The sequence below is a fragment of the Macrotis lagotis genome, chromosome X, assembly GCF_037893015.1.
Source record: "Macrotis lagotis isolate mMagLag1 chromosome X, bilby.v1.9.chrom.fasta, whole genome shotgun sequence".
In the NCBI taxonomy this organism is placed as follows: domain Eukaryota; kingdom Metazoa; phylum Chordata; class Mammalia; order Peramelemorphia; family Peramelidae; genus Macrotis; species Macrotis lagotis.
Genome location: NC_133666.1, coordinates 309,439,341 through 309,451,797, shown reverse-complemented (window position 1 = coordinate 309,451,797; position 12,457 = coordinate 309,439,341). Strand labels below are relative to the sequence as shown.

General features: G+C 33.4%; 1 protein-coding gene across 5 annotated transcripts in view; it reads right to left on the bottom strand.

Annotated features, from left to right (window-relative positions):
- Positions 1 to 12,457, bottom strand: part of SMAD2 (SMAD family member 2) — a 91,886-nt gene that overhangs the window by 60,729 nt on the left and 18,700 nt on the right. For all 5 annotated transcript variants that reach the window (XM_074202383.1, XM_074202384.1, XM_074202381.1 and 2 more), the window contains exon 2: positions 7,120 to 7,411. In XM_074202383.1, coding sequence (XP_074058484.1) covers positions 7,120 to 7,355 — 236 coding nt within the window. In that variant the 5' untranslated portion in view covers positions 7,356 to 7,411. The remainder of the gene's footprint in view (positions 1 to 7,119; positions 7,412 to 12,457) is intronic.

The window sequence follows — 12,457 nt, the reverse complement described above, 5'->3', positions numbered from 1 at the left end:
TTCAGACACTCGATAATTACCTAGCTGTGTGGCCTTGGGCAAGCCACTTAACCCCATTGCCTTGCAAAAACTAAAACAAACAAACAAATAAATAAATAAATAGGTGTGTGTGTATATGTATATGTACATGTACATGTACATGTATATGTATTTTCCTAAACTCACCCTTCCAAAGCTGTAAATTACTAAAGAGCAAGAGTCATCTCTTATATCTCTCTCTCTGCATTCCCTACAGTGTTTTACACAGAATAAGCACTGAGTAAATATTTTGGTAAGGCATTCATTTATACTCCAGTTCTTAAGCTTATGGTCTTCAACAATAGAACTTAATTAGTAAGGATAAAAAAATTAATGTAATCTTTGATGTTGGCAATATGCCACTCTTAAGTCTAAATACTTAAGTAGAAAGGAATTAGAATAAAATCCAGAAAATTAAAAATCAAATATTAAAATATTAAAATGATTTTAAGTACTTGAAAGGTCAGTGAGCATCTCAAAAACTAAGGACTTCCTAAAAACTGTCATTACCTAAAAAGATATCCATACCTTTAAACAAAGTTAAAATATTATATATATATATATATATATAATATATATATATATAATTTATATATATAATATATCCCAAATTAGCACAGAGGACAGTAGTAGAAATTCCCAAGTCACAGTACTTTAAGAATAGAATTGACATTCCTTTCTTTTTTTGATTTAGTTTCCTGGAAGGCTAATTAATTAAAAAATGTTTAATCATCAAACTGAAAAATCATATTTAAAATTCTGTCACATGTTTCTATCTAGAAGAACATCTCCAGTGGCTACTTATAACCTCAGGAGACAAAATACAGTCAGTCACCACCATCACTGAAGACACAAAGAAGTTTCAAGTAACAATCTAAGTAGATATTTATAGTCTAATATTTCCTGAGAAGTTCCAAAACCAACTTTTTAAAGTTTTATAAAAAGAAAACTTGGTGTTCAGACTACTCCCTTCAAAAATACACTCTCTGGTTTGACCTGCTCATATTTATCATCTAACCATCAAAGCAGTACTATACTTTTTTAAATAATTAACTTCCTGCAAAATTAATGAAGATCAGTACAGTAAGACTAATGCATTATTTATTCAAATTTATAGTAATTATTCAGATCATACAAATGCTATAAGAAACACTAGGTTGTACAGCAAAAATATTCCTAAGTAGTCCTTTGTCTCATTGTCACATTGCTCAAAATCTAATTCAGAATGTAAATGAACTCTTTAAAAGCAAGTCTTACTAGTTTAAGTACTGTCCATGTCAATAATAGTTGGGAGAAAAAGAAAAAAAATGAAATAGAAAGAAAATGTAAAAATGAAGAGGAAGAATATGGCATGTGAAATAAGTTAACCCTGATGTTATTTCCATGAGTGATTTATAGAATTCAATCTTAGGCTATTTCAGAAAAAAAGCTGGAGTTATACTTCCGATATCCTTGCTCTACTGAATCACTTTTTCAAAGGTCATGGTTCTCCTGATTGACAAACACAAACAACCTTTTCTCAGTCATCATTCCTTTAACCTCTCTGCAATACGTATACGTATATGTATATGTATATGTATATGTATATGTATATGTATATGTATATGTATATGTATATGTATATGTATGTGTATGTGTATGTGTATGTGTATGTGTATATATGTACATGTACATGTATATGACACTGCTGCCTCTGACTTCTAGAACTTCACATTTCTAGTTTTCCACCTACTTTTCTGATCACTCATACAACTAATGTAAAGTACTTAGCAAAACTTACGCTAACAATTAATTGAACATTAGTAATTTATATTAATTCAACAAGAAATTGAACATTTACTGAATTTCTGCAAGTGTAAATCTAACCCAATTCATAAATACTATACTAGGTTATTCCTGAATAAATGATCTGAAATAAAATTTACTTCCAACCTAGATAATTATCTAACCTCAAACCTAGCTTTATGAGAAAACACTCTTCATAACTAAGCACTTAACTATTTTCCCTGTTCTAAGAAAAGTACCTCTGCAACTCTTCACAATGTGAATTATTTTAAATTAAATTTCTAGGTCAGTCACACCCATCTTCAAATAGAAGTACAAAAGAAAGTTCAGAGTCAAACATAGCTATTTTAAATTAGCCACATTTTGAAGAATTGACAGAGCCATTAATATCATTATACTGGACTCATTCAGAATTTCAGATCATGCTGAAAAAGTCTATTATATTTTGCTAAACCAAACCAAACTTAAAAATTAATAAAATCATAGGACAGAGCTGGAAAAGATCCTACCTCCTCATTTAATATATCTGGAAACTGAGGCTCAAAGGAGTTAATATAAGGTAAGTGAGACAGCTGGGACAAAAATAAAAGTCTCTTGACTTTCATTTCAGTACTCACTGTACTTAGCTACACAGAGAACCAACTTTATAAACCTGTAAAACAATTTAAAGACTCTTGTGTTTCTAAAAGAAAAATTGCATATCACAAAGGTTCCTCTGACCTGTCAATAATTTTACATTTATATTCAGGTGGCCCTACTTTTAAAATTTCATAGTTCCATGCAGTCAATGGTAATTTAAAATTTCCATTTTGGTTTTCAGGGCCTTTATTCACTCAGTGATTCATGAACATATAGGAGTCATCTAATATGAAAGGTGGGAAAACTACGGACTATTTTTGAAAATCCAATAGTATAAAACCGAAAGGAAATATGTATTATTATTACTAGTAATAATGGTAACATGTAAATAAGAGATCTGAGGTTTGCAAAGCACTTTACAAATATTATCTCATTTTATAGTCAGCCCTGGGAAGTAGTTATTATTATTCCTATTTTACAGATAAAATCTGTTCATCTATTTTTTTTTTTTTTTTTTTTTAGTTTTTGCAAGGCAATGGGGTTAAGTGGCTTGCCCAAGGCCACACGGCTAGGTAAGTGTCTGAGGCCGGATTTGAACTCAGGGACTCCTGACTCCAGGGCCAGTGCTCTATCCACTGCGCCACCTAGCTAGCCCCTGTTCATCTTTTAATATACAATTAACCTCAACAGTTTAAGTAATTGTGCTAAGAGAAGTAACTATTCATACATTAGCAAAAATTTGTATCATCATCATCACTCTTATTATTATCATTATTATAAGGTTAATACAGCACAAAAAGTACTAGGCTTGGAATCATTATTAGAGACATGTGTCTGAATCCTAAAACAAAGATATATTAATAGTGACCACAGGCAAGTCACCTAATCTCTGTTTCAGATGCCTATGGGACATCTATTTCAAAATGTCCAGAAAATAAATGGTAATACAGGGTAAAAGTATAAACAAGAGACTGTCTGCATTTATAGAATTGAGAGTAATCTGAATACAAATTAATAAATTAAACCCATGGTGTTGATAAATTCGCCAAGAGAGAATGCAGAAATGATCACACAGGAAAGAATGTGTGGGATATGTCCATAGACAGTACCATAAGGATAATGAACCAACACAAGAGTTCACTTTGCTTTTACCTTCTCTTTTCAATTTTTGGCTTTCTGAAGGAAAGAAAAAATATTTGGAAGAGGTATATTTGGAAATGGAGATAATGTTAAAAATTATCAATAAAAATTAAGGGGAGGGGAAGTTGAAGTTCTCTAGTGTAAGTAAGAATAGGTCTGACTTGGGAGTAGGTAAACTGTAAGCATGTTACTAAATTCCTCAAGAAAGGAGGGACAACAAGCAGAGGCTGGTAGGTAACTACAACTAGAATCTGGAATGGGCAATATATTTGGGCACTTACACAAAAAGAAGCAAGGCTGCTTAAGAATGACAGCACAGGGGCAGCTAGGTGGCGCAGTGGATAGAGCACTGGCCCTGGAGTCAGTAGTACCTGGGTTCAAATCCGGCCTCAGACACTTAATTACCTAGCCGTGTGGCCTTGGGAAAGCCACTTAACCCCATAGCCTTGCAAAAAACCTTTTTTTTTAGGTTTTTGCAAGCCGCCCCCAAAAAAACTTAAAAAAAAAAAAAAAGAATGACCGCACAAACAAGGTTTGGAAATGGCAATGGTGAAGAGGATATATGTCAACTCTCTCCAACACAAATGTGCGACTAACAGTCCTACAAAGGTTGACCAGCAGATGAAGTGGTGAGCTAGGTATTCATGAAAGATGGAAGAGATAAAATGAAGAGAGGTATAAAGTGAAAGGGAGTATGTTAATGATAGACTGGAGTTTCTAGAAGAAACAATGAAAAGGGCAGAGTATAATAAAAGACAGATAAAGAGTTTCAGTACATGGGATGAGAGAACTGAAGTAGAGGCTGAAGGGGGAAAGGAAGGGTTTTGCCTTGAAAATGGATTCATTATCACTAAAATTGGAAGTATAAAAAAGTAATGGGATGAATTTGAACAGCAAGCAAACTATTGGTATTAAGAAACCAAAAGTTGGTTGGTACTGTTTTGTACTATCAAATATTTATTAAGCACCTACTATGTGCCAAGCATGATGCTTTGGATTATTTGTCTAGTCTGGTCAGTCCTCAGGAAACTTATGACAGTTTTAAGTATGTTTAGTAATATATAAATATATAAATGTCAACTAGAACTATAATTGATGATTCCAAATAAACAGCAAGGAGATGGAAATGTAGACTTGACCTTTGAAATGGAATGGGTCAGATTTCAAAAATATTTCACAAGTAAAAATGGGGGGGAAAAGGACAATTAAAATAATTTTTAATGGAGAAAAATTCCTGAGTTTCATAGAAATACCATAATGAATACCTGGAATATTGAACTGATTTTCAAAAATCAACCTTGAGAAGATAATATAGTATATATAGTGAAAAGAACAATAGACTTCTAGTCAAAATAACTGTTTAAAGCTATGGCTCTACAACCTTGGTGGGTCTCAGTTTCCATCTATAAAAGGTAATTTCATATTTAATATTTGCACAACAATAATCAAAATTGTGGTAAAGAGTCACTTGAAAGTGTAAAGTGCTTGAAGAAAGCTGTTAAGGACTAGAAAACAGAACTGTGATTTCATCTGAAAAGGGAACTCTGAGGTGAGGAAGCTCCCTCTACTTTCTCTGTGACTCAAGTCTTTATTAAAGAGATCTGCTACTGTACCTTCCTCAAGTTCTACAAAGGAATGAATGGAGGGGGGGGGGTGAGAGGAGAGAAACAGTAAAAATCATATACATACATTCATATTGCAGCAGTTCTATTTCTCCCTTGCACTATGTCAAACTCCTTCCTTAAGACACCTACAGCTTATAAAGGTTCATCCTGTCCTACCATGATTCCCTTACAATTCTGATCTCCAGAATCACCATCTATGCCAAAGTAGTTCTAAAGTAATGGGAAATTAAAAGAATAAATGTTTTTACTTTGATTTTTGGGACAACTGAATGATAGTTCAATTTTTTATAGTGCAGAATGCTACCCACATTCCAGTAATTTTGAGTCAAATAACACTTGACATTCTCCAAACTCATTTATATTCATAAAAGAACTATTTAAACCTTAAAATGACATTATTTGTTTTTATAACAAAAAATTAAATGACTCAGTGTCAGCATGTTCTTTGGTTTTAGGTCCACTAAAGCCCTTCTCAAGTCTGTTTTTTTTTTCTTTTTACCCATAATATTCTTCCTCTGTATTAGCAGTCAGATTCCATTCAACCAATATTATTTCCTTCCTCCCCTTGGAACTAGGGCCCTTCCATTCCAGGTAAAATTTCAAAAAGATTTCAATTTTCTGATTAGGCAAACACCAGACTAGATTTAAAAAAGAAAAAGAAAGAAGGAAAGAAAGAAAGGCTATGAGCATTTAAAACATTTTTTCACTACTCCATGAAAAATTTAAATCCTTGCATAGATAACACATAAGATTGTACTCATTTTTATACTACCTATAATGAACATTATTTAAACAAAGGGCACTACAAAAATTATTGGTACTAAAGGGTGTTTTCCCACATAAACAGAAAAAGAAAACCTTTATGTTTATAATGTAATGAAACAACCAAATTTAATTATCCCCATTCTCTGCAAGTACTATACAATATAAAATTAAATCTACCCAATTAAATGCTAACTATAATTTTACATTCATAAAAGAAAAATTATTCAGAGAATAAATGAAATGATGAAGCCAAAGGAATGAAAAAGCCAATTCAATAAGGTGAAATGATAACTCTGAAACAGGAAAGAAAACAAGTCAGCTGGTAGTCATGTCTGAGGCTACAACTGAGATTCATTTGCAGTAAGGGTAATCTGGAGGGTTGATTGCCCTGTATGAAGAATGCTAGACAAAAGAAAATGTGCCCAATGAAGCACTTAACAAATGTTTTCGTCTATAAATAGGGGATCATTAACTTCAATTTTGCAAAGTTCTGTTATTTCAGCATATAGTATAGTTAGTATTAGTATATTTAACTATAGCAATAGCATTACATGCAAAACCACAAATTGATGATTAAATTCACAGGTTGCACAATGAAACCAACTTAAGCATACATGCTGTTTCAATGAAAATATTTTTTTCTTAAGTTTAATCTTAAAAAAAATAGTTTTTAAAATCAATTTCAGTTAGTCCTGTTGTATATTGCCACCAGCAAAAATTACTTTAAGATTTTTCTCTTCTCTTGGAAAAGTTCTACAACTCAAGACAAACACCAATTTAGTATAAGCAATTTACCAAAACATGAAAGATGTTCTTTATACATTGATGACTGAAGTGTTGACCAAGGAAAATAAATGGACTGGAGGTTTTAAAAAAAAAGACTAAGATCATTTCTTATTTACAGAACACTCAAAACTGCAGAAATTGTTACCTAGCTGTAGTGACAACCTGAAGGCAAAAGAATTTCTTAACACAATATAAGTATTTACTCCTTAACCTTACTTCCTCAGTGTTCAAGGAAATGGCTTTATGAAATGCATGAAACAACTCTTAATTACAAGATCCAATATACTTCTAATACTTTTACACTAAGTCATGTTGTTTGCAAGTGACTTGAAAAGTTCATCACAGAAATCTACTTAACTTTGTCTGTAGATTAAATTCTGCTCCTTTAGAATGATCAACCTGAGGACCAAACAGCACTTACCTTGGTATGGTTACACACTTCGTATTACAGTTCTGAGTGGTGATGGCTTTTTCAAGTTCATCTAGTCTTCCAGTTTTCTTTAGCTTCTTCACCAAACTTTTAACTGCTTTCTCACACCATTTTTCTTCCTGTCCATTCTGTTCTCCACCACCTGCTCCTCCAGAACCACTTGCAGATTTCTTCCATCCCAACAGCCTCTTCACAACTGGAGGAGTGAATGGTAAGATAGATGACATGTTCTTACCACAGACAGCAACAGTTCACAGAAACAAAGTGACCTTCTTTTTCCAACCTAGAAAAAAAATCAAAAGCATTAAATTAGGAAAAGATTCCAAAAATCAAGTAATAATTTTAGCCAGATTATGTAAAAAGAGATCAAGCAAGGTAGAATTTGACAGAAGTGACTGATGTTTTATTTAATACAAAATTATGTCCAATTTTTAAACTTCTGATCTTCAAAATATGGATTTATAAGTATTTGAAATGAGAGTATAATGTAATCAATTACAAATGAAGCACCATTTCAAAAAGGTTTTAAATTTCAAATATATGTTGCCCCTCCTCCCTTACTCCTAGAATATGAAAGCAATGCTACTCATAAATAACTATCAGTCTAAATAAGACAACTGTCACCAGAAATAAGGATATATATATACACACACACAAAAAAAAAAACACTTAAACTTAATGGCAGCAAATTTGCAAATAACCTAGCTTCCTCCTTCACCATTAAACTTCCACCAGTCTCATTTCCCAAGAATTTTTTAAATGCAATTCAATTAATTAAAAAAAATAATAAATTAACAGAGAAGAAAGTAACTAAAAGGCTCATCATATCACTGATCCAGAGATCCCACTGCTGGACATACAACCTAAGAGAGTCAAAGATAGAATGAAAAGTTCAATTTACATCAAAAATTTATAATAGTCCTGAAGAGAAAACAAAAGTAGATTCTTAATGACTGTCAAAAGGCTAAACAAAATGTGGCACATGAATGCATTACTATGCATTAAAAAAATTATATGAAAAATACCAGGAATAGGAAGAGTAAAATGAAATCTTACCAAGTAAAATATAATGAACCTGAAAAACATTATATACACCCACTACAGCAATAAATGGAAAAGACAATAAAATAAAAAATGAACACTGAACTTCAAAGAGAAAATGAAAAAATCTTTACAAGGGTGAGAACAAGGGAGGTAGGACACAACATGTATTGTGACACTAGTTAGGTAGACTGATTTGTTTGAGGGGTTGGGGGGGGGGGGATAAGCCTAACAGAATACCTCCTATGTGTCAAGCATTGAACTAATAAATAAAAATAAATAAAAATCAGTGTTCAGCATTTGTGCCTTTAACTTTTTTTAATTTCAAACACTCGCATGTCTTATTAGTAACTACATTTTCATTTATTGTCAAACTGCAAATTTACAGGTTAGATCCTGTGGAAAAAAATTGAGAAGCGTGATGTGTGCAAATTTGTGGGGCCTCCAGTAGGCTACAGGTGCTTCACAGGTCTGGTTCACCCTACCACTGGTAAAGGGATCCTTGGACATTCAAAATATAAGGTGGAATATGTTGGTACCTCACCAGTCTTACCTCTTCTGACAGCACTCACAAACCAACCAGCAAACTGTTCCTCAATTTTCAGAGTACAGCTAAAGTTGAGAAGTTTAGACCAGCAAAACAACGCGTGAAATTATTGGTTGAAAGTTAGCACAGAAGGTCACAAAGTTCTAGAGTATTACTAGTGAGAAAAAAATGCTTTCCATGTCAGTGAATTTTATTTGGTGTACTGCTTTTTATGGGTTATTTCATATGTTAGGATAGTGCATATTATCAGAATTACTATTTCATTATAAAGATCTGTATGAAGTAAAGTACATTTTCTGCAAAGTCTAGAAAAATTTTAGTTCTTGGTCATCATAGGAAACTAACCCCTTATTTTCCATGGGTTCAATATTATCAACATTCAAGTTTTTGATTTTTTGAGTTATTTTTAAAGAATGCTACCCCCTGAGAAAGTTATGGATTAACTATATTATCTCATTTGAATCTAACAATAACCCCATGAGGTAGATGCTGTTATGAGAGGTTAAGTAACTTGACCAAGGTCACAGAGATGTTTGAGGCCAGAGTTGAACTCAGGAATTCCTAGTTCCAGTCTCAGTATTTTCTGTGATTATTCTGTGTTAAAAAAGAATGACTTATTACAGTAGGAAGAAAGCAAAGTGTTCTGCAAAAGAAAGGTGATATAAAAACAAAATACAAATAATTTCTAACTGGATTAAAAAAAGTAAATGTTCTAGGGAGGAGACTAACAAAAAAGAAAGGAAGAATGAATATGCCATGTGGGCTCTACAAAAGGAGGGCCATTGTCATTTGCCTTTTTTGAGTAGCTTTTAGGGAAACTTCTTTCAAAGTGGATAGTTTTTCCATAAAAAAGAAAAAAATACCTGCTATGTGACATAAAAAAAAATCAGATTATAGTGTCTATTTTGGCAAACAATTGAGTTTATAGACTTTAACCTTTAAAGAATTATAATGATCCTATTCTTCATCTCCTTTACAGGATTCAATATTAATATTTAGTTGCTCCTTGTTTTATTCTATACTTCTCTAGGTAAGAAGTTCCAAATTAAGGGTGCATGAACTTGAATGGGGAAAAAAAAATCACATCTTTTTATTTTCAATAACCTTTGATTCTATGTATTTTATTTTGTACATTTAAAATCATGATTCAAAAAAGTCTAAAGACTTTGGACTCCAAGGTGTTCATGACAAAGATTCACAACAAAGGTTCAGCTATAATTTCTATGCTATCCACTCACAAAATCTACATCACCTTTTTCTCTACAGAGCTCTAGTCTTCCGTATCACCATCTATCTGATGTTTGTCCTTTAATCTTAAAGGAGACATGACAAGCACACAGATTGGATTTGAGTGAGAGGTTGGGGTGCTGTGCTAAATCACTAGCCTCACTTTCTCCTCCAGAACCATCTGGGTCCAGTGGCCGAAAAGAATCAGGAAGACTTGAGATGGCCCAGGAAGCCAGGCAATCAGGGTGAAATAAGTGTCAAGTGCCTGAGACACCATTCCTCCTGACTCCAAAGCTAGTGCTCTAACCATGTACCACCAATTATCTTCTAAACCACTTGAATGTCCCATGGATATCTGGAACCGAAATATATCCACAAGTGCATTATCTTTCCCTTCCAAACTCACTCTTCCCAACTTCTGTATTTCTGGAGGGCACCACCATCCTCTCAGTCACCCTCCCTAAGGCTCTTCACTCTCATAGCCAAATCCAATTAAATCTATTTCAATATCTCTTGCATACCATAATTTCCACTGAGGTCTATCACCTCTTGATTGGCTTACAATTGCATCTAATGTTTCCTTTCTCTAAATATCCCCTAAATTGCTGCCAAAGTGATTGTACTAATGACTAAAAGACTTCTGCCAAAGAAGCTTCAACAGTTCCCACTACCTCTAAAAAAATATTTAAACACCTTTGCTTTCAAAATCCTATCTTGCCAAGCTAATTTCACAAAACTATACTTCAGTCAAACTATTCTACTTGTTCCACTTATACAACTTTCCTTCTCTCCTTCTGATCCTCTCTGTCCCATGTCTAAGAATGAAAACCCTCCTCGGCTTTACCTTTTAGATTCCCCTAATCTCTTTAAGGTTCAGCTCAAATGCCATCAAAATTTAAGAATACTTGCTTGATTCTTCCAATTCTTAAAGTCTTCTCCAATCACTGTCTATACTTAGTTTATAAATACCCTTATCTCAAATTCTTGGAGAGTAAGGGCTATCTCATTTTAGTACCAGTTTTCCCCAGTGTCTAGTACATAGTGCCTGATTCACTGATCAAAATATCAGACACTATTAAATATATATAAATATATTCCAGAATATGGCTTCAGTTTATGTTTAATCCTATTAACAGTCACTGTTAAGCTGCAATGTTTAAAATAATGAGCATTTTTTTTTCCTAGGCAAAGAACTAATTTTGCAAAATATATGCAATTATTCACTCAGCAACTGTTTTAGTGCTGTTTTATTTTCAAAAGCACTACATGAGGACCTGGGAATGATAAAGATAACCAATTCAACAAGCAAGAATTTATAAAAAGCTCCTACTATTCTGAGTAAAGTGAACAGACCCAGAGAAGACACTGTACATTTTAACAACAATATTGTGAGTTGATCAACTTTGATGGATGCAACCCCTCTCAACAGCTCAGAGATCAAGGATAATCCTGAGAGACCTGCTATGGGAAATACCATCCACAGAGTAAAGCATACTATGTTCACTTTTTAAAAACTTCTTTTATGCTTTTTCCTTTCTTAAGTTTTTTTTTCCCCTTTAAGAATTAGAACTAATTCCTCTTTCACAACATGACTGATATGGGAATACATTAAGCCCAATTGTACATGTATAACTTATCAGACCGTTCACTGTCATGAAGAGGGTGAAAGGTAGGGAGAGGAGTAGAAAAATATGGTACTCAAACTTTCAAATAGATGAATAGCTTAAACTACCAATATATGCAATTGGAAAAATAATAAAATTCCAAAAAAAAAAAAAGGTTCTAACTATATGTTAAACACTGGCCAGAGTTGAACTCACTGGAGATACAAAGAAAGGCAAAAACTAGCCCTTATCTTCCAAGAGCTCGAAGTCTAACAAGGGAGACAATAGGTAAACAACTACATAGTGACAAAATATATACAAAATATAAATTAGGATAACCTCAGAAGGAAGGCACTGGAATTAAGAGGGATCAGGAAAGGATTCTTGTAAAAGGTAAGATTTAGGGGCAGCTAGGTGGCGCAGTGGATAAAGCACTGGCCCTGGAGTCAGGAGTACCTGGGTTCAAATCTGGTCTCAGACACTTAATAATTACCTAGCTGTGTGGCCTTGGGCAAGCCACTTAACCCCATTTGCCTTGCAAAAACCTAAAAAAAAAAAAAAGATTTAAAGGGGCACTAGGGATTTTAAGTGGAACTTGAAGGAAACCAGGGGAATCAGGAGACTGAGATGGGGAAGAAGGATAAAATGTCTAGAGTATTTATTCAGTGAAGAGCAAGAAAGGTGAATTTTACTTGACACAGAGGTCATGGAAGGGAGAGTGTACAGTGTTTAAGAAGAATAGAAAGGGAAGGGGCTTTGAATGCCACACATAATTATATATTTGATCACGAAAACAATAAGTCATTAGAGTCAGGATCAGGTGGGAAAAGGAAGTGACATGATCAGACCTGTGTTTTAGGAAAATCAATTTAACAGTTGAGTGGAGGATGAAATGGAGTTTAGACTAGTG